The sequence below is a fragment of the Cystoisospora suis genome, assembly GCF_002600585.1.
Source record: "Cystoisospora suis strain Wien I chromosome Unknown contig_1021, whole genome shotgun sequence".
NCBI lineage: Eukaryota > Apicomplexa > Conoidasida > Eucoccidiorida > Sarcocystidae > Cystoisospora > Cystoisospora suis.
The window spans coordinates 59,703-85,036 of record NW_027153822.1 but is presented as its reverse complement, the minus strand read 5'-3'; the positions used below and the strand labels follow the sequence as shown (position 1 = coordinate 85,036).

The 25,334-nt window shown below is 51.9% G+C and overlaps 2 protein-coding genes across 2 annotated transcripts; one reads left to right on the top strand and one right to left on the bottom strand.

The window, feature by feature from the left end:
• Positions 1–607: 607 nt before the first annotated feature.
• CSUI_002426 (dhhc zinc finger domain-containing protein) lies at positions 608–15,033 on the top strand. Its single transcript, XM_068062627.1, has 14 exons — positions 608–2,389; positions 2,881–2,959; positions 3,278–3,394; positions 4,534–4,572; positions 5,140–5,218; positions 5,725–5,839; positions 6,840–6,891; positions 7,837–8,025; positions 8,614–8,681; positions 9,557–9,622; positions 10,447–10,547; positions 10,906–11,451; positions 11,932–12,000; positions 12,499–15,033. Exons 1-14 carry the CDS (start codon positions 2,271–2,273, stop codon positions 14,658–14,660), a joined length of 3,801 nt encoding a protein of 1,266 aa, XP_067925403.1. The 5' UTR covers positions 608–2,270; the 3' UTR covers positions 14,661–15,033.
• Positions 15,034–16,194: 1,161 nt separating this feature from the next.
• CSUI_002425 (uncharacterized protein) lies at positions 16,195–24,572 on the bottom strand (the record flags this gene model as incomplete). Its single annotated transcript, XM_068062626.1, has 6 exons — positions 16,195–17,816; positions 21,109–21,178; positions 21,284–21,517; positions 21,922–22,269; positions 23,266–23,836; positions 24,421–24,572. The coding sequence occupies 6 exons, from the start codon at positions 24,570–24,572 to the stop codon at positions 16,195–16,197; spliced, it is 2,997 nt and encodes a 998-aa protein (XP_067925402.1).
• Positions 24,573–25,334: the final 762 nt, after the last annotated feature.

Sequence of the window (25,334 nt, the reverse complement as noted above, 5' to 3'; positions counted from 1 at the left end):
TCCGCTACATCGCACAACACTATTGACTTCCCTACAGCCGCTGGGATGTCAGCAGGACGTCGTTCCTGTCTTGTTGCTGTTTATATTGCCCGGAGTAAGCCCCCAGACACGCACTCGCAAAAGAACCCTATCCGCAATACCTCAGGGTACATTATCTGTCGTTCGTACCATTTGTCGCGCGTCTATCTTCATGCGGCAGGTCCTTTGGCTGCGTCCCTGAGAGGGGTAGGAAGGGCGCCTAGAGCTGCGTGTCGGCTGGGCTCGAGCAACTTCCCTTGGACCGCACGGTGCTCACGGCTTAGGACGACGCCAGCGCTATACCTTGTTTAGCGAAGCCGCGCTTAGATTTTGACCGCATGGTGCCCGGGGTGCACTGGGCCGTGACCTCTCATCGTGTTCTTTTTTCTTTTTTTTTCGCCGTCAATGCGCTAGCTGTCGCGCACAGAAGTTGTCAGCTGGATTCTTTTGTTTGGGAGGTGTGTGCGCTCACCCTGTCCTGGTGACATGCGCATGCAATCTCAAAGAAACCCAAAGGAGATGCGACAGAATCCAGAGCTCGCTAGCAGCCTTGTCTTTCCCTTTTCAACGTCGCGACATCTGCTTGTCCCCCAGTCTTTCTTCAACGCCATAAGCTTTCCTCATTCCGTGTTCTTTTCTTTTTTGGGTTTTCCGCTTTGCCACCTTCCGTTCCCCGCTGTGCTCTTTTTGAGGGTGGTCCTTGCTCGTGCATGGAGTCCGTGTCGCAGCGCGATCTTCGTCAAATGCGGTACCCGTCTTCTTGCTGAATGCCTTTCCTTTATCTGTCTTGCTGCTACTCGAATTTGCTCGGACCGGGCGCCCCTTCCCAGTGTATCTTTTGATGACACACTACGACGACGGGCTACATCGAGGCCTCATCGCTACTGCAGCTCTTCACTGGTAAAAATCGGAGGAAAACATTCGTACGTTGTTGTTTTTCTTCTCCACTTACGAGATATCTACTTTGCGTCAAGGTGGGCGCCCGGAAGGCGAAACTCTTCTGCTACCTCGGCACTACCACCGCCCACGAGGTCCTGCTGATCACCGTTCCCGGGTGGCAATGGGGGCGGCAGTACGGTAGAAACCCTAAGCCAAAGTTCTGCGATTTCGGCCTCCTCGGACGCGGTTTCTCCCAAGGTTCTGGAGAAATGACCACCGACGACGGCTCGGTGTTAGTTCATCCCACTCACCTTTCAATTTTATCCAGTCATACGGCAGAAGAACGTCCCGCCAATGATCTGAGATTGACTCAGTTCGAGATTGCATGAGATCCCGCCTCGTTCCAAGGCTTCGCCCGTGTTATGAACAGTAGAGGCTTTCTTGAAGCCACCGAGATAGTCACTGAGTGCAGGTAGAACAAGTAGTGTGAGCAGAAAAAGTAAAATGCAGGCAGCTAACATCTAGCAGTACTTGTATGTGTCGAAAATAAAAAAAGAGAGAACAGGAGTAGCGTTTTCTCGATGCCCCTTTTTATTACTTCGCACTGGCTTTCCGGACAACCAAGCTGTCTCTGAGTTTGCGCTATCAATGAAGGAGATGTTGTCTTGTAGCATGCAAACGTCTGGGCGACATTTATACCAGTGCTACCTCGTTGTTATTCGTATCGCCGGGTTTCATCTGATCTTGATAACCTTCCGGAATTTCCCGCTACACCTCCATCTTGTGGTGCTTTTTCCTCTAGCCGCCTGACTTTTCCTTCTTCCACATTCGTTCTTTCGTGGAGGAATGACAGTATAATAGCCTCCTAGTTCCCGTCTCAACTGTATGGAGATGGGGGACTTTCCCACCAAGGACTTGGCCTCCGAGCATGCACACTGGTTATCTAGAACTCATCCAGTGGTATATCACGCTTCTCATCTTTCTTTCGAGTTGTGCAAAACCTGCTGTCACGATGCACGTGTTTCCCATTTCGCCCGGTAGGTCATCTCGTCGTCGTCCTTTCCATTGTGTTTCCCTCCTCCTCTCGCTTAGTATTTTTTCTTCTTTCATCATTTTGTTCTCAACTGCTGTTCTGCTCTTGGGTCTCCCCTACCCGGAGTCTTTCAATATTCCCGCCTTCCAGTCGTTGTCCGGTGGGTCTGCCTCTATGTACAACTCAACGTGTTCATCTCAAAACAAGCGTTGGTCGCTTCTCTCTTTTTCCCCTTTCTCTTGCTTTTACTCCTCCTGCACGCGTATTGCCATTTTTCTGCTCTTCTCCTGTTCGTCCCTGCAACCCACTGCAACGCTCTTCATCTCTCGGGACAAGAGCAATGCCACCCTGCCCTTCAGCACGCTGTGCTGCTCTCGGCATGCAGCCACAGTTCAAAAGCGGAAGTGTCCAAGCCTACGGATCAAATTACGTCTACTGTAAAGGTTGGGGTATCACGGGGTATGTCGATCATCTACCCATGGACTACGTCTTTCCTAGTGAGAATCAACTTCTCCTGTTAGGTATAGCAGCATAGTTTCTCAGTCACTTACACATTTGATTCTATAGAGAATGTGAGAGAGATTTACTCACGTCTCTTATAAAGCGGCGACTCAAACTTATGACAGTTCTGGAGAATCCAGCGTGACGACCTGTCAGCTCTTCCTGTCCAGGTTTCTTATTTGTCCGTGAAATTTATTTGAAGCTGCCCTTTGATGCCACTCCTTCTGTCCCAGGATTTGTTGCCTTTGGAAGATTCAGACTGAGCATGCAGTCTTCGACTGAACGTGCTCATGGGAGGTTTCTTTTTCTTAAACAGAGCTCTATGGGGAGAGCGGACAGCCGGTACTTCAGCAACAATTAGAAGCGTGTGTGTCCGTGCTTACCGTGGATGCTCGTCTGAACAAAATTCCAGGTGGAGATAACTTGTGCTGCTGGTGTTTCTCTTGTAGACCCGACAGGCGCACAGCGCTAATATCCCTTGCCATGATTCTCATTCCTTCAATCCTCTTCGAAGCGTGGACGTCGCCGGTCAGTCTACTCTAGAGAATTACTTCTCTCGGTCCATGTACATTTGCATGTATCTGTGTGTAGATGTACACATTTCTTGCGTGTCCGTGTATCGGTCTGTTTACATGGCTATCTATCGCTCTATCTATCTAACTATCTTTCTATCCTATCTATCTATCCCGGAACTCCACGGTCTTCCAGTAGACGCGAGATATTTTTGACGGACGGAAGTCTTGCACATCTCTGAGATATTTCGCCGTTTCGGAGTGACCTTCGTTCTTACATGCGTCCGCCCTGTGTTCCTGTATTCTTTTTCCGCTGGTCAACAACAACGACCAGTGGTTCAGTCGACATCATGGTCTTGGAGTACCTCTCACACAAGCGATCCTTTTATTCTTCACTCTCTACTTTTTCGTCATTACTGCGTGCGGGGATCCGGGAATTATTCCAAGACATGTAAGTCATTACAGACCGGGCATCTGCACACGTACGTACCCACCCTGATTCAGAAACTTCTAGGCAGCGTTACGCGCCCTAGGGAAGCAGACTGTCAGCGTCAGTCATAACACACTGAAAGGGCAAACTGCTGCTCGAAGGGTTTCTTATCTTCACCCAGCTTTACGTACGCATTCGTCTTTCGCGGAAAGGGGGTGATGTCTTTTGTCCACTTTTTTCAAGTCTGCCGTTGGGTGATACAGCGGAGAACGAACATAAACACTCAGGATCTATATTTGTCTCGTGATCCGACTCATACTAAGCTAACACGCCACGACGTACTTCTATGGCCATCTGATGACACGAAGACTCAAAATGGCGTGGATATGTGCGCGCGGATCTACAGCTTGCATTCCCGCTGCGCTCCGTCACATATTCTGGTGCAGAATGATATGTATTCATGAAAGCCGTCCAACGTAGGAAATTGATTGGCACGCACAGAGTAGCGAAGATACGTCTTTCAGTGGCCGTCTTGTTTTGCCAGTGTCACAGTAATACATGCGTCTATGGGTGGTACGTATCTGCTCAGTCAGCTCAGAACAGGGAACCTTACATTAATTCAAGAAGTTGCTTCCCGGTGTACGCGTACATCAGGGTGGTGAAAGGCATACATGTGACACCAGAGAACCCAAGGCTGCTCGGGAGTTACTACGTCAGTATGTTAAAATCGAGGAGGAGATTAGGGGTCGATCATCGCACAGTGGTGTTAACACCCCGCGCACAGGAGTTTTTTCCGCGTTTTTTTTGTGTGAGTCAGAAGTATGAATTCCACCATCATCATTTGTGCGCGCTGCGAAGTGGTTGCTCGTAGTCTTACTTTCTCATCTATTTCACGCGCAGAAGTAGTCATGCATGCGAGGCTTTCGTACACAACCACATCAGTCAGATCACCTGTGTACACGTGTCCGTGGATAGGAATAGATATAGACTGTATGGTCATCCAAGTGCTTGTTCACTCCTCATGTGATCCTGCCATCGTGTAGTGAAGATGGCGACTCGAATCCGAAGCAAACCAAAAGAAAAGGAATCTGTCGAAGTTTCGTCACGGCGGTAGTCAACCTGTAGAGTGCTAAGTTGTTGCTGGTGTTGCTCTTCCTCAGAGAAGTCCAATGAGCGCGTACGACCCTCTTACTCGGGAGGTAAGCGCTCTGGAGAGTACAGAATGATGCGTGGTCAGTGTTTGCGAGTATATGTCGACGTATGTAACACTCAGGTCCTGTGCAGGTGCACCTATCGATTGTTCCTGGCGTCCCGATCAGCCGTGTCCGGGCTGTACGAAACTTATCGTTATCGCCTTCCCCGCTTAGTCCATGTATCTTCCGTGTGCAGGGAGCTCGATGCCGAGCTGCTCTGTACTTTGTACACATATACACGGAATCGCACTCCTGTATGGCCTACCGTGATCTCATCGTGTATGTACATCGCAATTGCCTCATACAGTTGTACGGCGCATACCGCAGCGTTTGCTGAGTGAAGAGGTGGGAAGGAAGACAAAGTTTTACCTGCGGGTCTATCTTTTGTGTACCGCTTCAATCACTGCGGTGGGGCGTACCCAAACCATGCGATAGAACTGAGAATAAACAATGATTCTTGCTCGTTTTCCTTTTCCTTCCAAACGTTCAACCCTCAAGGAAAGGGGTGATCGTGATCATGTGAAAACAAGGAAGACTTGTTTTTTTCCGTTCTCTGTTTGTGCTTGCTTTTAGTATCGAGCTCGTCAACCACCTCGACATCAAGATGTGGTCATCAATGGGTGCAGCTTGCGCCTGAAGTTTTGTACCACCTGTGAGGATCATGAGGCCATACCATGTCCTTGCCCCTACACTTTCAGATTATGCTCACCCAGACACGAATGATTCTATGTGTCCAGACGAAGGTTCCGAATCAAGTCAAGCTACACTTTCAAATGCAGTTAGCCTAGTGTGTAGACTTTAAGAGAACCGTTCCATTCTCGTGGCTATTATTATTATTATTGTTGACGACATCTATCTACGACCTATTGAAGAGCAACGGCGTGGTATCACGTATTCGTTCAAAATGTAGGCCCGTGCCCCCTGCAGTTAGACTCATGCCGCAGAACACGCTTCTGTAGAGACTTACACAGATCTTTTCAGCAGTCGACGAAGCACAGGTCGACCTGTATAGATAACTCGACGGATGGATCATGCCGCGATCTGTGTGACACCGGTAGCGAGACATGTATCGACTAGTGGCTCAGCGTCACGAAGAAAAAGGTGCCGGCAATGTAGCTAGTTATTTGATCAATGCGCCGTCTGTTACCCCTGTCACAGGTAATATCTATCGTCCTCCACGAAGCGTCCACTGCGCCATCTGTGATAACTGCGTGGAGCGGTTCGACCATCACTGCCCATGGATTGGCAATTGCATTGGACTACGTAATTACAGGTATAATCTTTCTCCTTACACGTGTCTCTCTGTAGAGCTCCATGTGCTTCAGTGTGTACTCGGCGTGGGAGAGCATCTTACCGTCAAATATGCCTGACCCGCCCTCCTCTGTATATGGTTTTTCTTTCTTTGAAGACGGTGGTGGTGCTGAGAGTGTGGAAGGAGTGGCTGTTTCATTAGCGTACATGGTAAAGAAACGTGCCAGGGCTCTCTTGTCCCTGTCTGTATATGTTACAAAAAGAACTCTCTGTGTACACATAGCTTCGCCCAGTCACGATAGCAGACACCGATCTATATGCATTGTTGGTATTCAGACATATAGGGAGCCAGATAGGCTCGTCTGTGTAGGCGCTTGCGGGGCACCCCCGTACATACAGAGATCAGCGCCTTTATGTATGTATGTATGTCTATATAGATATATCTAGTTTATACGGAGAACATACGTACACGCTAGAACGGCTTTTGGAGGTGGAGTGCACAAGGATGTGCCGTTTTGATTGGGAAGCATTCGCCTTTTCTCTGATCACTCGAGCTGTCTGCGAAGGTCTACTTCGGCCGTATAAAATTTTAGTTTTCTCAATCTTCCATGTCATGTCTATGCTCATTAAGACTGCTGGTTCCCCCCTTTGTTTGAAGTACCTGGATGCTTCGAGGTCTCATACTTCAGCAGTTTCCAATCTGATTTCTTAGGAGGATGGTGCTTAGGGAACCGCTTTCATAAGGCTGCAGACTTGCCCCCCCCGACTCGCTGCATCTGTATCACAGTCTGTAGAGAAACAGTCCCTACGTGTACTGTTACATGTGGGCATACTATATATATATACATACATATGCATCGATATCTCTATGTATATGCAATTGTATAGACGAAGATTTGTCGGGTCTACGGTGTCGTACATAAGTTCTGATTAAGACGCGAATACAAATGTTTCTCCTTCATCTGCTCCTCAATCGGTTCCAAACTCTGCGATGGCGGTAATGGTGGTATTGTCTTCTACAGATCATTCATCCTGTTCGTCATCTTCTGTTCTCTTCTCGCTCTCTTCACCTTTGTAAGTCTTCTTAGCCAAACCCACCCCAGTCAGGTTCACCTCCCTACATCATTCAACATTCTCATTTTTTTTATTCCTGTTGGGTCCTTCTGCTGGTACCCTTGCATCGGCGGGCGGGCGATGTTGACAGGGTTTAGGTGGAACAGCTTAGGGTTGGTTGCTAACAGCTTCTTACGTGGCGGGAGGCGCTGCTGAGGACCTAAAGATATTGGAGTGTTTCATGAGTCGGTGTAGTGCGCGAGTGATACCGTGTACAAGTAGAGAGGGATCGATATAGTAGTGAAAGATGAACAACGTCGTCTTCTACGGAGCGCTCCATGTTTGATATACATATTTATCTGTTTTGAGTACGTACGGATCTTCAACAGCTTGTCTTGTGAGGACTTGGTCCAGGCTCCTTCCCTAGTCTCTCGCGTTGAACGTCTGTGCGACCACACTCGAACGGACCCACGGCAGTTCTTCTAGACTTCATCTGATGAGAGCCGATTGGGACCCCAACACGGTCACAGATAACTTTTGCAGGGAACTTGGAAAGGCAGGTTATTCTCTCGCCCGTGTTCGTATCGTGTTGCCCGTGTTCATCTCTTACTTGAAGAGTCGTCCGTACTGTGCTGGACCCGAGCATGACCTCCTGTGAAGACTTCAAGTGGCGGGTGGACAGTTAGGGATGACTGAGTTGAGCCACTCAACAGGGGGGGCATAGGGACGCTTCTAAGAGATGTGATTTGACTTGTTATTACAGAGGGAAGTCACAGCGGCTTATGTAGGACCGGTCCTATTGAAGAGCTTGGTAAATGCCCATGACACAAACCGCTTGTCGAAGCACAACTCGCTCACTTTCAGACGACTGTCTTAAGTCGGTGACTCAGATATCTCGTTTCTCTCCTCGTGTTTTCAGTTCCTTGTTGTCTCTTGTCTTTCGCTTCGGTTTCTTTTTTCTCGTAGGCAGCTAGTGCTGTTAAGCTTGTTACTGTCATCCTGCAACTCCGAGATGAGGATAGTACTATGGAGGGGGCGGGGGATGATGTTTTTCATCGTGTATGGAAACACGCGACAGATGCGATTCTCCTTCTCTTCTATACCTTCTTTCTTTCCTGGTTTGTCCTGGCCCTTGCGGCCTATCATGGCTACCTGGTAAGGGAGGTGAACACGCGAACGGAGAACGTTTCAGTCAGTACGATGAAAGACACTGGAGAAGTCGTCTCTACATGTGAAGCGGGATGTGTTGTATAGAGAAGCGATTCTTGTTGTATGCTTGTGTACTACGAGCTCCGGTTGTTGTTTTCATGTCCGCCGTTCTTCCCGTGTGCTTTTTCTGTCGCTTTTGTGCTCTTATTTCTACGGCATCCACTAGACATAGTCGAGAAGGGGATCGGGACAGGTGTCTTTTCCTGGCGTCCTCTCAGTTTAGCGAATGTATGCATGTGCGCATGCACGGGGCTCTTTTCCTCTGTAAACTTTTTCGTTGGAGGGGGGAACCTAAACAAGAGAGAAAACCAAACAGTCTGTCTCCCATCAAACTCTTCCCTATCTTCCTGTGTGGTAGGGACTGTTCGTATGCACAGGTGAGCGAGCCGGTGATGTATGTGCTTCATCCTGTTATAGTACATGCGAGCGATGACTCTATTGGCATTCGATTGTGTGTTACGGAAAACATGGTTCTCCTGTGAGAGATCAACAGGAAAGAAGTGGCAGTGTCATCCGTCCTCTGTCTGTGCGCAGGTTGTTACGAATCAAACTACGTATGAACAAATCAAAAGCTTTTTCTATGAGGGCAACCCTTGGGACAGGTAATGAGCTCTCAGTCTCATGTACCATCTCTCTCATTCATGAAGGCAGACATCTTCCTTTCTCGACGAAGAAAATGGCGGATCCCGATGATGCATGGATTGTTGAGCTTTCTGTGTGAATCTGAATGGTTGCTAAGGACAGGTGAAGCTCAGTGATCTGGGTAAAGTTCAGTTTCTTCGATTCTTACCATACATAGTTTTATACACGGTTCCTTCATTTACAATGTCTTATAGAGTCTTCACTCAAAACTGTGTCCCTCGTTCCTCTTGTGTGTGTGAGGGCCTTATGTTGCTGGCGTCTCTGCTGGCGTTTGGTTTTCCTGGATGCTACTTTAGCGTGCAGTATAAAGAAGCTCCCACGACCATCTTAGTGCCACTTGGACACTTCATTCACACGGGCTGTAGAACGTTCTTCTTCTGCAGGGTTCAGCTTTTATGTTGCTATGTCATTTCCGTAGTTCTTTTCGAACATAGAAAGGTAGGTAGGTATATACGTGTCTTTTCAGTCCCCATAGATGTGTCTTGAACGCATGCTTGTTGGTTGTCTCGCGCTAGAAGCCGTTGTTGTTGCTATGGAGTCGATATCTCTATTAAATGTCCCAGAAAACTGTGTCGTATACCTCGTTACTTTTGTACGGGGATTCTACTTCCCTTTCTTCATATCTCTCGGTTTTCTCCTTTTGTTCACCCGAAGACTCACAGTAGGTACTTCCTTCAGCTGATATCGATATAGTTAATGTCGATCGACGTAGACATGTGTGGAGAGAATTCGTCACACATGGTTGTACCGCTGCTGGAAGCTGCTGGGTGCGCAGCCCTCCCATGTATCCTTGTGTCCCTCCCTCGCCCGGCCTCACTCTTTTTCGTCTTTGCAGGGGCTTTTTCGGAAATCTCTTTGATGTCTTCTGCCGTCCAGTGCGGCCACGTTACTTTGACCCGATGTAAGCATAGTAGTCGTGCTCTCTGTCATTTGCTTTCTCTCCGAGTAGAAAACCTGTGTATGCTTGAATGTATGAATGTCCGTATGTACGAATATGTGTGTATGGATATGTATTCGTTCCACCTTTGCTCAAGTGCTTACTGGTGGCCCAGGCACTGCCATGTGTGAGTCTCTTCTACAAGTGGTGAAGAGAGAGACAAGACCGCGCTCTCTTCACAGCTTCATGGTTCTCGTTTTTCCCTGGTGACAACATGGTCTTCAGAGCGTCTCTAGACAGTTCACGTTTTCCTAAGAGCCGAGGAAGAAGGAGAGGCCATACCAAGACATCTTGTGTACGGAGGAGTTTTTTGGGGAGAGATTTGTCGTTCACGTTTTGCCAAGGAGGGAGATTTTTCGTTTATCTGTCTATTCAATCGTCGTATGCTACTACGGACATCTTGGTTTCTTCCTGCCTGCTATGAATCAGCTGGGTACAGGCGTTTTTACAGATCTACGTTGTTTCTGCGATCTCCAAAGACGACCTGTTTTACTTCGCATCTCCAAAGAGGGAGGGGAAATGGGTGGGCATACAAGCATTCGCGAAGGACGACCTTTTTTCGACGGACTGGCTGTCGTTGTGCATTAGGTGTTGTAGGTGAATGTGCTGGCGGCGGGCAAAACCCTGGCTATAGCATCGCCTGCAGTGCGTCTGTGATGCTATTCATGAATGAAGAAGGTGGAAGGTAGTTAGGTGTGTACACCGTAAGGAGGACGTAGAGAGACAATTGAGCGGCAGTGATGTTCGCGTAGTTTCTTCTCCGGTTCTGTGTCTGTATGTGTTACCAGGCAGCCGCTTGTGTGCTTTCTAGAGGAACCGAATCTGGCGAGAAGTCCGAGTCTCCCTCTAGCTGAGGAAGATGATTTTGCTAATGAGGATGAAGATGACGGTAGGCAAAGGCTTTGCTTCATGTTGGTTTTTTTCGTCTTCTCTTAATGCATGGCGAACGGATGGCTAGCTGTGTGTCTTTTGAATGAGCACACGGTGCCGATACACAAAACACATCGACTGTATGTGCTTGCGTACGATCAATAATTTGTACGCACGTACAGGGGAGGAGGGCGAACACGCACTCACCTGCATGGATAGTTTTGATACTCTTCAGATCTGCCGATACTGACGTCAACAGCTATACTGTCTCGTTTAGTACCTGTCTGACATCCACGCGGTAGGCTTTTCCATTCAGTAGTGGTCGTATAGTCTCCGGGGAACGGAATGCTCTCTTCTGTTTTTCTGTTTATTATCAGGTTGTTGTTCTTCTTCCCGGGGTGTCAACCTCAGCTCAGGAGATGACGTAGAACCTCTTACTCCCTCAGCAACACCAGGGAGAGATCTTGATCTGCCTTTAAGCCAACGGCCTTTTTCTAGGACTCGGAAAGTTGGTGGAAACGTGCCGCAAACAGAAGGGGGAGAGAAAGAAGTTTCATCCTCTTCTCCACCTCTTATTCTCGAGACCTCAGCACCTTCCTCTCTTTCTCATCCTTCTCTTTCTGTCGCAGTGAATCCCTCTGCGTCAAGTACCGTACCGAATCCTCTCGAGATGGAAGGAAGGAGAGATTCTCGAAGGTTTCTAGATGAGACAAAGCATGCGAATACCTGTCAGAGTTTTGAGGGGACGACAATCTTCAGCTGTCGAGCTGAGGAAGATGATGAAAGAGATTCTTTCACCGTGTCACCTCTTCAACGGAGAGATTCCGATGGCAAGCCGCCCAGAAGCAAAGACGTGTGCCCACCCCGGAGCGACGAAGAGACACATGAAGAAGATCGACAAGCTGGGGAAAACTGTGATGCGGGTGAGGTCTTGCTCCGGTGCTACCTAATCAGTTAGTATCCGTGATATCAAGATATTTTGCGGCAATGTGCATACGGCTTTGCTATCACTTTCCTCTATGAATCTTGTACGTCTTCGTTCCTCGGGGCCTTTCTTCCGAAGAATGAACTGTCTTCCTCTTCTTCTTTCTACTGTAGCTTTTTCCTTTCGACGGAGCAATAGTGTCGCAGTACAGTCAGGGGATTGGATTCCTGTTTCACCTTCAGCGGAGCGTGTAACAGTGTGGTCACGGAGTCATCTTTGCCCTGTTGACCCACACACCTCTACGTCAACATTCTATATGTAGCCCTACTTTCTTTGCACCTTCTCTACGCGTCGAATATTGTCCTTCTCGACACCCCTCTGTATCTGCCTGTCTGTGCATGGGGGGCTGTACCGATGTCTTTCTTTACCTTTCTTTACGTAGCTCTCATACTACCGGTTATGTGTCCTGCTTTTGCAGAGCTCGCCTGCCTCCCTGCACGTTTGCCGCCTGCTCCGACACCCCTGGACGCGGACAGAGAGTGCCGTGGTGAGTGTAGCTTCCCTTTCTCACTTACTTCTTCGTTCCGCGTGTGCGTGGGTTGAGTGTTAGAATTTGTGGAGTAACAGGAGAATCAATCACGTCACCAATACAGAAGAGCGGAATGATTCCTTCCTCAGCTATTGTTCATCAGTGCCCACATTTGCTCTTCCGTCTATTTGACAGTCAAACATGTACAGTCAGCTACTTACGTGTTATTCGGTCGGTCTTCCAGGGTAGATGGAGGTCTCCGCAGCATCGGTGTAGGTACGTGGCCACTCTTCACATCTAGACATTCATGTGTTTGGCAATGTAGTAAAACAGTCGAAGAAGAGATGGTCCTCAACACTATTATCCTCTCTACCGGAGACAGCCTCGCTTCAGGTAGAGATTTTTCTGTCTTTTTATTTTTCGTTGCCTGCGTGCGACTAGCCAGCTCCTTAGCTCCATTCACGCCCGTTGCGCACCTTACGTGCTGTAGCCTTTCTTTCCCATTTCTTTCTGCAGCTCCTCACATCCCTCGTATGCTTGCGTCTACGGCTATTCTTGGAGTGAAACCTCCTCATGATTCGATCCAGGATGACCATGCAGCAGGGGATGGATCATGCAGCGGTTCTCCGGATTCTAGCTCGTTTCCGCATTCCTTGCGCGAGTGCACTCATTCTGAGAGGGATGATGTGGGTTGTCAGGTCTGTACTCTAGACGAACCCAGCACAAGTCAAGCGGTCAAAGCGAATCTCCCTCATACCTTTCCTGGCACAATACTGGATACGGCCTTGTTGCACGTTGTGCTGCCGCGTGGAAGAACACACGAAAGGTCTCCAGTGCAAGGCGGAGAGAGCACTTCTTGCTCGGAAGAAATCTCTTCGGCAGACGTCAGGCTGGGACTACCGTCGCCTAGTGTTCATGGGTCTTCCTTAGATTCGTTCGTTGATGGCGTCAGAGGCGCCAAGGTGCCAAGTATCGCAGCACGAGATTCTTCACTGCCTCGAGATGTCCAAGAGATCGGTCGAAGTAGGAAGAAGGCCGCGCTTTCCGCGGATAGTTCTTTGCGTAGTGGGCCAACATCTGAAGTTGAAGTTAGTCCCTCTCAGTCGTGCCACTCTGCGCGTGCGGCGTATAGCCATCGCGGTGAGACTGCCGGTAGTAGTGTTTCGAAAGATGCACGATGGTTGGCTGTGCAGGATAGTTGTTCTCAAAGGGTGACGGCAGACCACGAAGTCGTCAGCAGCGGTGATCCGGCGCGAGCTCCAACTGTAGAGGAGACTGGACAGAGTAAGGTGGATACGAAAGACAGTCACACTTGCAGAGGAAGGGACCCTGGTCCGTGCAGTACAAGCATAGGGGCTTCGGGCTTGCACTCCGAGACGGATGAGACGCCGCTGCACGCGGAGAGAGGTCAAGGAGAAGCAAATGGCGTATTGGACGTGCATCTTGCCTCCTTGTCTTCGGATGCACCAGACCGGGGAAAGAGGGGAAGATGCGTGCTTCCGAGGATGTCTTCGGGCACGAGTATTCGGGACTCCTCCCCTGTTTCAGCAAGGGAGGAGTGTCTACCCCAGAAGAGGTTCTCTCGGGTTGCTTGCATGGCAAGCCCCCCGGAAGCAACCGATCATACCAGAAGGCCGCCCGCTTCAAGAGGAGGGGGCCCAGCATCCCTGCGTATGCTGTTAACAAGCTGCCTATGGATGCCACCCTTCTGGGGTAGGAACCCGAGTGGTGACCGCCTGTCATCGGCTTCGTCGGATGAACGAAGTCGAGAAGATTCTTCTTCTACAGGAGCGGTTTCTCGGCTCGGGCTTCAAGGTGTGGAAACCGGTTCACGAAGTGCTCGGCCGAGGGCCGCAAACAGTTGGAGAAGTTCGGAGGATGTATTGGCTCCGAGTCAAGAAGTCAACCGCAGACAATCTACTGATTCAGTCCGATCTCCCGTCGATGTCAATGGAGGAACTTACGTGCCCGTGGGTTATGAGAGGGGAGGAGGGCAGACCGAAAGAACCCATGACGATATTACACCCTGGCAACGCGGTGCCAGGCACATTCACATGCGTTCAGGAGTCGAAGAGAGTGGCAGAGGTGGCACTGGACGTACCGCACGCTCACAGCACGCGAAGTTCACAGGCCGTCGCAGTGTGTCTGTGACTGAACGTCTAGTCGAAACCCGTAACAGTCGAAAGGACCCGATCTCGCGACATACGGCTTCTGTAGTGGTAAGTGAAGAGCACGTTGGAGCGTCTTGTAGAAGCAGGCTGGCACAGGGAAGCGCATCCGAAAGCGGCGACGGTTCCGAAATCACGAATGTGCCGAGGGCATCACATAGGGGGGGTGAACGTACAACATCATGCTTGGGTGGGAACCGCATTCGGGACTTGGTCGTACGATGTGGTACGATTGCATGTGTGCTTCCTGACGAAGAAGAAGAGGATGAAGAAAGTAGCGAAGGCAGCTCGTCCCGGCCAGTTTGTGTTCGTGCAAGCCCCCCTTGTAGTCGGGATGAGCAGACTGCTCTCCCCGAAGCAGCCCGGGCTGTCCTGCTCCAACGCTGGAGTGACGGGGCCGTGGATCTGGGAGAAAAGCGTGAGTGGGCAATGTACGACCAAGCCAGAGTGTCTGGTCGCATTTTAGAGCGCACAGTCTCGGAAAAAAACCCGGAGAAGCACAGCAGGTAGGCTCGCCAGCATCAGAGAAGCATGGGGGGTGTGCCAGTGAACCGACTCCTCTTGTAATGGAATGCGTTTCCTGGCCTTTTCTGCAGAAGGATCAGGCCTTGTGGGGTTTGTTGCCTTGCATGGGTGCCCGTTGTGTTCGATCAGACCCGCCTATTGTGGAATCCGGTTGTTTTTGAGTGGTCATCTTCCGTTGTTGGACAGCCGAATGGTGCAGATTGTTTTTTGTGATGGGAATAACGCAATGCCTTACAGACTTTGTCCGAATTCTTCAAACTCGTAGGAAAACTCCAGGGCACTTCACAGTGAACGGTGGACCTTGGAGTTCACCGGCGGCACACCATTCTGAGGCTACTGTTCTACACTGAGTGAGCTGTATAAACTAACAGGTAGTCTGGGTTGAGTCAGACCATGGGCTGGGAACGAGCTTTCGGCAGGCGGCATCCTACCTTCTCCAGTCAGTGACAGAAGCCGCCTTCCGTACTCCGTTGCCCAGAGGCTCACTCACCAGGTTCCCATTTCTGAGCACCTCAGGCGGGTCGCCTTTCCCGAGAGCTTTTAGCAGAACGCAACTTAGGCTGCATAAGGACAGAGCGGCCTATCCCGGTTCTGCTTTCGATTCCTTTCACTTCGGCCCCGGGGTGTCTGGTGTCAGGACCAGATGCGGAACTACCGCAGGCAGTGTGTAAGAGCCGGCTATGAAGGATCTTGGGTCGGCCTCATATTCTCCGCTTGTGACAAGGGCGATGACAAGCGCTACACTCTAAAGAGTTCATAAGTACCGCCTGGCGGGAAGGAGCGCTGTACGGTGCATCCGTGACCGTTACAACACAGGCCGGACAAGAGTGGCCGGCGAGGCGGATGCGATCAGTTACAAAGGCTACGACAGCCTTGGTAACCGTCTTCCGTTCTCAGCGATAGTGCGCACGCTCTAAATCCGCAGAGGTGTCTTTGGCCATTCCTCGGGTTTCAGATTTGGTAGCCCCCCGTCAGTGCCTGAAGAGAATGGCTTTCCATGCTGACTTGTGGCTCAATTTCGCGGCCTCTGTCAACGTGTCAAACAAGCTTCCGTCACAATGACCGCTTACTTGGTCCTGGCTCTGCTCGGCCTTGCAAAAAGTGCACGGGAAGTCCCCCCTCATGAGCGTCTGGATTCCGACTACCTTCAGCGCGCAGGATGGAACTGTGAGTCTATTCCCACCCACGCAAGCAAGGAGATTGTAGCGCGGGTCCATGGAGAAACATAACTGCTCAACCGGTCGACACGCGAGGCCATGATGCAGTAGACAGGAGCACCACCTGTCTAATACCTTCGGCCTCGTTCAGCAAAACCTGAACCATGCCGGCATTCTTGGGACCGAGGGCTCTTCAGGGCCGGTTGTCGCGCGAGTGCCGAGGCAGCCAGTGCTAACGCGCCATGGTGGCTCGCACCCCAGTCGCGCTCTTGTGGCTCTCACTTGACAAAGGAGGACAGTAGTGCTTCTTAGAGTCAGCTACCAAAGGGAAAGCAAGTGTTTCTGCTGAGGAACATGTGGCGCTAATCAACGAGTTCATCCACAGGAGGCACGCTCGCCGTAACGGGTTCTTGCGCAGCAAGAGCGTCGAGCAGTTGCACTTGGCCCTGTGAAAGACTCAGGGAGATTTGACTGCCTCTCCGGACAACATCCTCCACCAGGTCCTTGGCTGTTTGGAAGACAGCATTCTCTCCGGTTTGCTCGGCATGCGGAGGCTCTTGCGCTGTCTCTGTTTGTGCGTTGCAACGTTCTTCTTCCACCGCCGCTTCTTCCCTGTCTCCGAATATATCAGCCTGGAGGGGTTCCTGGCCCCCTGCAGAATCGCCGCCGCTCGACTCAGCCGCTTCTGAAAAGAAACCTGAGCCGAAGTCTGCTTCGCCGGAAGTGGGCAGAGTCTCGTCCGTCTCCCCGTGGCTGTTCTGGGCGCATTCTGTCTCTGTTCCCACTACTTCCGCACTGGCCTCAATATCATCCTGGGGCTGGGGCACTCCTGCCAGTAGTTCAAATCTCTCTTCGTTACAGTGATCGTGGGGCTGTCCATCGTCTCCTGGCAAGGGCGATTTGACTTGTTCTCCATCAGCCTCCACTTCACTGCTCTCCGGCAGGTCGGCTTGTTGCTGCGGCTGCGGTTCTGGATCTCCACTCTCGCTGGCCGCCTGCGAGTTTCCTTCTTGAGACTCTGAGGGAGGGTGTGGAGGTTCCTCTTTCTTGGGCAGGTCGTCTACCGTAAGTTCATCATCGCCGCATAACCGCACTGATTTTGTACGCCGACCTTTGTCGGGTCTTTTCTCAGCAGCCTGATCAGCGGGCTCTTGTGTTTCGTTTGCTGTTTCCTCTCTTGCTACGCGATTCTGTTCTGCTGCAGCGGCAGCCTCTTTCTCCGCGTTCTCTAGGCGTTCCCACTCTTCTTCGCTTTCCTGCTCCCGGCGTTTCATTTCCTCCCACCAAACATCGTCACTGACTCCAAGGGCCTTCTCAACATTTGCCTTCTTCTGCTCGAGCTCAATACGTTTTTCTTCTGCTTTTCGTTGCTCCTCTTCGAACGTGGCACTCTGGGACGGCCTGTTCTTTGCCCTCTCCCTAGCACGAGCCTCTTCTTCGGCTTGTTGCTTCAGTTGGAACTCGAGCATGTCGCGCAGAGCCTCCTTGTCGAGCCGGCTCTGGCGGCGATCTGCCCGTTCTCGTCTTCGTTTCTCACGCTCCTCTCTTAGCTTCTCCTTCTTGGCGTCCTGGTCTTTGACATTTTGGGCAGCTTGGGCGGCTGCGGCTGCGGCATTCTCAGCTGCCTGTGCCGCAGCCATTGCAGCTGCCGTTGCTGCGGCCATGCCTGCTGTTGCTCGGCTTGCCCGCTTTACACTCTTTCTTGCTGCTCCCTCGGCCCTACATTTCCGTCTAGGCGCGGCGGTTTCTCTATCTGCTCCGTCTTCACCGTCTCCGGTGTCTGCCGGTATCTCCTCCCCTTCCAGGAGGTTCAGCTGCTTCGGCATCTTGCTTGGGCGTAGACTCCTTCGGAGTGCAGCTAGTTCCTCCGAACCTTCCTCCACCGGAGAAAAGCTGTACAAATCCAGGTTGTACTTGACCTTCAGTTTGCAGGAGAGGTGGAACTCGTCGTCAAAGACTGGAAGACACACAATGAGCAAAACGTCTTGTCACGGCAGGCTCGTACCGAGTGGGGTGGGTGCACAGAGTTCCGCAGACGAGAAGAAGAGCCAGCTGTCACCAGTGGATTTGGGGTTCATCTGTCAAGCTCGGGCCCTTATCAACAACTGAGCGAAGCAAAGCTGAGGATAAAGTACAATGTAGCAACCAGCTGCTGAACTGGACCGACACGCGTGCTGTTTATACTGCAACTCCCGTCTACGGTGAAAGCACCCTTCCCATAAGATTTTTTGCGAAGGGAAGAAGGTCGGTCGCCTGTTGACTACAAACCAAGCTTTCCTGGCCCCCGCACATCTGGCCGTTTTTCGGGGAGATTAGCTTGTAGGAGCGGTGGTCCTACGTGGGTACTTTCTGACGAGGTGGCCGATTTCGGTCTTGTTTTCCGGCGCGTAAGCCTCGTAGATGTGTTCCAACCTTTTCTGAATCAAAATTAACAGCGGGGGTTTAGATAAGTGTTACCGGATGGGCAAAGCGCTCAACCGGGGTCTTTAGGTTGTCCAGGAGGCAAACCGAAAGAACTCGACTGCCTGATCAGAAGAATGTATTTCTATCCTGATGAAATGTGCTGGAACACGTAGTGCCGTTTCATTTGTTCCAGGATCAGCACGAAGTTGAAACTCTGGGGGTACCAAAAGTGCTTATGCAACGGCTCAGGAGCTTCAGGCAAAACCTACACGTGAAAATGCGGGACAAACTGCTTAGCGGGGTAGCAAAGCCCCTCTACACAAAGACGGTTCGACAGCTGAAGTTTCTCTCCGACTCCCAGGAAGGAAACCTACTTACACCCGTGGCTAGAGAACAAATCACGGGGAGACAAAGTGTTTGGCTTGTGGTCCGTCAGCTGAAGCGCTGACCGACCTGAAGGAGAATATTGATGCCATGCCCGTATTTTTCTCGCAGGTACTTGTCCGTGATCTTCGGTTTAGTCAGCGCCTGCTCTGCAAGTTGCTGGAAAGGCGCACGGGTCAGGGTTACGCCGTCGTCTCACCCAGACGCCCGCTGTGTGAGGTAGGACTAGGGCACGACCTTGGGGCACAGTCACCTAGGCTGTCAGGTTCAGCTGGGCAACCTCTCACGTGTCCCGCCCCTTCAGAACAAGCGATACGGAAGGAGCACGTGGAGGTCCTCTTCTGTTCAGTGAGAACGGTGTATGCGGAAACTTGAGCGAATCATTCTCCACCTGTCCCCCGTCCGCTGCACTGTTTTGCAGAAAACGTCCCGGTGCAGTTTTAACGAAGCAGGCTAGGCTGTTGTACGTGGAAGGCTTTGCGATTCCCTGCGTTGTGAATCTGTGCCATGTAGAGAACGACTACGGAAGCCAGCTTGGATTGAATGATCGTCCGCGAGCTACTCGGATACTTCCAGTTTCAGCTGTGGTGAGGATAGCGAGGAACCGGGGCCTGTCTTAGACTTCCAGGACTCCCCCAAGCATTTCGCGCTTGGACCCTTTCTGCAGTGCGTGCTATGAACTCATTTTTGCATGGCTTAGCAGCGACGACTTACATCGATTTTCACCGCGTCCAACGGCGCTTTGTGCAGCTGATAGTAGTCCCTGAGCATTTTCTCTAAACCTGTACAAAAGGTTGGGTCGATTGTGCATTGGGCAGAGTCTCTAAAACTAGTTGCTTTGCTACACCAGACAGAGCTAAGCTACCTACTGGCGTCCACTCCCCACCTGGCACCAGGTTTTCGGGTGGATGGGATTCTCGGTGGCAAGTGTATCTGCTCTAGCACTCGCTACACAGAGCAGAGGCGCATAGCCGTATTGCGGTGCCTCACAAGGGTGTCTCGCTGTCACTCCAAGAAAACACAGGATTGCTGCTCGGGAACTGGGCAAAAGAGGGACCGAACAGACGACAACCCGTGTCCGGACAGTAGTGCGGTGCTAATGCGCCAAGCTGCGTAACGTGTCGAAGCAGGTGTATTTTATACGAGGTTGTTGGCGTGTTTTCCCTGCAAGACTCTTCCTCTGAGGTCGAGGGTGCACAATGCTGCCACTGGGAAAAAGCACACAACATAAGCGACGCGATCGTAGCACCGGCTTATACTGATCTAGTCCATGACAGGCGGTTGCCAAGCACGGTGCCTGTACCTGTGCTTGCGTGGCGTACAAACGCGCTTTTGACACCCGGGCGCTTAGGGTGACGTACTCTGCTTTCGTCGGAGAGATACGTTACTGAGGTCAGCTCGATACTTCTTCCTCAGCAGCTCGTTAAGCCTGTCCACCTGCATGCGAAGGCCCTGGCACAGCTGTCGGCCGAGCGATACCAGACCATCGAGATGCTAGTATCTGAGCTTGGCAGCGCCCAGGAGGCTGAGCGCGGGGCAAGTGGCACTGTCTGTTGGCACTACGTGCGATGTAGGACTGTCAGTGCCAACAAGCAGACTTGGGCCTCAACGCACAACAACTCGGCTGATGCCTCTCGGGTTGCTAGCGAGGTACGAGGACTTGAAGCCCTCCCTCACTGGCAGGGACCACGGGTGCCAACTGGTTGCTTGTACGTGAGCCTGCCCCCCTGTGTTGCAGGACTCACATTATATCGAACAAACAGAGTGACTCAGTCGCGGCCGTCGCCATGGACACAAGACCACTTGATTCCTGAAGGCCGAAGCATCAGCGGCTACGCAACTCCGGCAAAAAACTTACGTCCCCCTTGGTGTCTCGCAGGATGCTATCCACCTCTGGAAGTCGGGCGGGGTCGTATAGCCGCATGAAGTTGTAGAGTTTTCTTTTAAGAACTAGCGGAAAACACCAGACAAATCAGACTTGGGCTGCTTCGTCTCATCACATTAGGTTGCTCTGCATGCAATGTAGTGATGAGCCTCGTTCGCCAAGGAAACTACAAGGCTGGAGCTCTACTGAGACCTATTCGGTAGTTGGCTCTTCAGCTGTCGCGGGACCGGTTAGACGGCGGCGCGCGGACGTCTAGAGTTCTTGCTATCCGCTCGTTTGACAGCACGCACTCAGTCTGGCGTCCCCGTTGTGTAGTACTAATACTCGCCTTGATCCAGGCGAGCCATTTCGTCCCGTGGGCTATCAAAACGATGTGAGAGAGGCTGTCTGCGTGTAAGGAGATGTGTGACTAAAGTGGGTGGGCGTCCGTTGGGAGGAAGGAGGGACAGACAGGCCTGTAAGGCCTTCTAGCCCGCCAACAGGCGGAGAGGTGTGGTACTTCGCGGTCGCCAGTTCCACAGCATTGCGCAGCACCCTTCGGGTGACGACAGAGTACATTTTTCTGCCTGGCTGTCAGCAGCCCGGAACGTTCAATGGAGCATACCGTCTTCCACAATGCCGCGGACGTCCCGCAGACTCTTGCCGTAGTTCGCCTTGAGCTCTTCCTCGAATTCCTAGGTTACACCCGTACAGGAAGCAGACGAGCGAACAGATAATAGAACCTCTCTCGACCGCCGTCACGCAGCTCACCGAGGACTCAGCCTTCGGTGTCCGGTCACTCTCGATGAAAACGTCGCAGCAAGCCATGCGGCAGCACCCGGCTGAGGCGACAGGGACTTCTTGTCACCGGCTTTTGGTGCTGGTCGCGAAAGTGTACTCGGGAATTTTCCTAGCCGTGTACGCCCCGCCAGCCGCGGACTTACGTCCAGTCTAGAGATGTTCATGACAACCATTCCCTTTGCTTTCGGAAGCATTACAGGGCAATAAATCTGATAAAATATCTGTAGCTCAGCCTGAGGAAGAAAGCGTAAAACGGTGGACAAGGTGGGAGCACAACGGGCAACGCATCCCCGCTCTACGTGACAGCTATGTCCCATGCTTCCTCGACAGTAGAGTCGGGAGCGTCCCCGGTACTCGGCTTTTGTCTGCGAACTAACACTAAGGTCGCTCACAATTTATCTGAGAACCACTACTCATCGCTACAGGTGAGACGCAGGCGTGTCCACCGGCGTACTGTTCCCGTCTTGCACTGGAAAGGGCGGGGGATTTTCTGGTAGGCGAGAGACGGGAAGTGCAAGCAACCGTGCACTGGAAGAGCAACGCATCCCCTGGGTCGGAGTAAGATATGGGGGTTTTCATTCGCGCATGACTTCGTGCAAGCTTCGCGCGAGTGCGAGCCGGAAAAAGGTGGACTTACAAGCATCTGAGAGAAGCTCGCCAGGCGCTGACCGAAAACACGCGCTTGGATGGGAGCATTGGACTTGATAATGCCTCCTCCTATGTCCCTTATGTACCCATGGGCCGTGTACGTTTTCCCCCCGAAATTAACCTCGCACTCCCCGCGGCCGATAAGCCCGAGTGTAACGTAGATATCCGGACGCGCTGGAGCTGGAGCCCCGCCACCGTCTTTGGCAGTGAAGGAGCTTGGATCAGTCTCGTCTAGAATAATGTCGGGACAAGTAACAGACTTGAGTGGTGCCCCATTCAGAAGGAAAAGGATAGTACCATCCCGCCGGCACAGCAGCACGCCGAGGACGTCTCCTTCCTTGAACAAGAACAGAAGACAGGCATATTTCGGGAAAAAGCGTTAGAGCTGCTACGTACGTGTCTGAAGGAAATGGAACGTATCGCCTCAATACACTCTGATACACTACTGTACGTGAGCTGTCGATCCTAGCAGGGAGTGACGTCGAGCCGCGTAGCCGGGAGTCGTTATGGTCTTAGCGGAGGCCTCCCACCCAAGTCCACTTATAGCGGGCGCCGTGTTGGTAGCTTCACGAATAAGCAGGTCACAGGGAGCCTGTTAATGCTTTGGGAGTCGTCTGACAGCTCTAAGGAGAGGCGAGGCCGCGGACACGGAGCGCATCCGTTTTTTAGACTACGGGCTTGCTTACAACAAGAGGATCCACTTGGGCTGCAGGCTCGGGCTTTCCCACGTGTATCAGGCCCGTCGTAGAAATAGCGCAGGAGTGATTCAAAACTCCCGGCAGATGCTTTTGCGGAAATGGTCGGGGAGCCACACCAACGCTGAGGAAAGAGACCTCAGTCCAAGAAGTTGGACGGCGCACAGGGGACTGAAGCGAGACAAACTCGACCTCGAAATACAGCTCGGACTGCGTTTCCAGGAAACCACAATAAGGAAAATCAGCCGGCTGGCGGCACAGGGGTCGGAGAACTACTGCAAAGCGCCCGATGCAAGCTGCCATACCAACGCTGGGTTGTTTTGCTTCACAGTTTTGAATCCAACAGTCGTTCAATCTAGAGAGTCTTATAAAACAGCTTTCGGAAAGCGCGCCGCTCCGATGTGTTCTACGGCCTATTCAGGATGCTGATTTTTCTTTCGGTTCTCTTGCACGTCATGTGTTGCCCGCAGCAGCAACGGCTTCTACGTGTCTACAATATACACAGAAAACGGCCCCTCGAGAACAGCGAGCCGTTTTTCTCCACTGTTAACACTCTCCCCGAGTGACTCTAGGTGTGTAGACCTGTTGGACTGAGCAAAGCCAGTGTCTAGCACTTAGAGCCCAGCGTGCGACGTGACCGAAAGGGACAGCAGCATCCTGCTCGGGCACAATAAGTCATAAAGAGAAATGCTGACTTGAGGCGGCAGCGGAAGAGTTGATTGAAGGACAACTGGCTTGGGCTGGATAGTTCTTTCTTTTTTGCTGGGTTTTGCGGGAGCGTTCTCTTTGGTTTGCGCCGAGGGAGCTTCTCCCTCGCCAGCATCGTTCGCCTTCCCATCGCCTGTTGCGGGCGCGGGGACCTCGTTGTCATCATTTTCTTCGCTACCGTCTTCCTCGTCGTTTACAGAGGGGTTTAGAGTGTCGAACCTGACGGTGCAGCAGCCCTCTTGGACGATATCCACCTCACAACCACGCGCGGACCGTGGAGTCCCACTGGGCAGCCCCGCTCCCGGCGCAATCGCCATGGCGACTGACTCGCGGAAGTTCCGCATTTTGCTTTTTGCCTCTTCTTTCAAAACGGAGCTTTTATCCGCAATCGACGCCCGCGTCGGTCTGCTGTCGGTTTCAGATTCCGCCTTTTGAAGCTTCCCACTGGGTGACGGCAGCTGCAGCCTCCAGCCAGAAGGCCCTTTCGACATCACGATATTCCTGGACTCAGCAGCGGCAGAGCACGGAGCGGCCACGACTTCTGTAGGGAGACTCCACAATGTGTTTTGCTAATAGCTGGTCCCGTCTACCCTTCCTGAGTGGGAGCTCCGTGCACCTTTTGAATGCGTGCCGTAATGGTTACTCGGGGCTGCTCAAGGAGAGAGGAAACGTGATCACTTGAAGAGGACTAATTCTGGCCTGTTCTTGTTGCTGCGTCGCGCCTTTGCCGTGCCGAAGGTGCACCCTAGCTAAAGAACAAAAGGCAGGCGGCCGCCTACGCGATTGCTTGTTGGTCTGCAAGCCTGCGGCGGCACTTGACCTTACACTCGCGCCGTCTGTCCCGCGGACGTGCCAGCTGCTGAAACCTTACGCAGTTGTTTCCTTGAGATAAGCTGAAGCAATCGAAGTGATTGCGTCCCCGTAACGCTGTCTCTTCCGAATGAGGTAGCTTCGGCACCCGAGCGGCCTGACCCACCTTTGTCGCTTCGTAGTACGGTGTGCTACACAAGGTGATCGGGGTCGTGCTCGCCCCATATACATCAGTCGGAGTAGCCAGGGAGTGCCGGACTGTTCGCTCGGCCTACCATTCTGCTTCTGTCATTTTATCGAAACACTTTATGGCTGCCTCCTCAAGCTCCTTGTTTCCTTCGGACACGTACGTGAAATGGTACAAGGGAGCCATGTCGATCTGCAGGGCATCCCGAAAGATGCCTCCTTTACCGCAGACATTCCCCATTTTGGACACTAAACAGAGCTCCAGCCAAACTAGGGGTCTCGATGCTGAAGCAGGCTGAAGTCCCCGTCCACCATAGGTCCCCCACACGAAGGTTATAAGCGTGAAGAATGTCTTCTATGGGAGCATGCAAGATATCGGCTAACCGGGCATGGGGTTCACCTCGAGAAATAGCGGGGCAGTTTTATCCTGGCTGGGGTCGCCTCAAAGTGCACAAAGCTACCCCGGTAGGGTATTCATGCATGCGTTGCCCTTCTCAAGTAGTGTCCGTGCGGGGCAGTCGGTCAGACAGCCCCGTGCTCCACCTCGGGACTGGGCAGATGTGTGTCGTCAACAATACATATACGCATTCAGGAACGCTAGCGTTACGCTGAAACAGAAAAACCCATGGAGGGCGAGGCTGCATGACTTCGGCCCGACGTAGAGGGGCCATACACGGCAGTACCTTCATCCGCCCCAGATTCCGAGAACTGCTACAGACCCCCCGTGTGCCCCGCGCGTCAGTCCTTAAGAATCAGCAAGATCGCCGGAAGACGACCAATAGTTCCTTTCGGGGGTCCAGGCCCCAGTCTTGGAGGTTTCAGTTTGTACTGTTCAAAGCGACAGAACAGTGGTGGAAACCTAGGCGTGAGACGACCCTCAGGCGCACGCTTCCGTCTGTCCTCGGCTATGGCAGCCACTGCCTCAGGGGTAACACGAAACTGGCACGGCAACAAGTGGAGTTCGGCTTGTGCGTATGGAATGCCAGGTAGAAGCGTTCGGTAC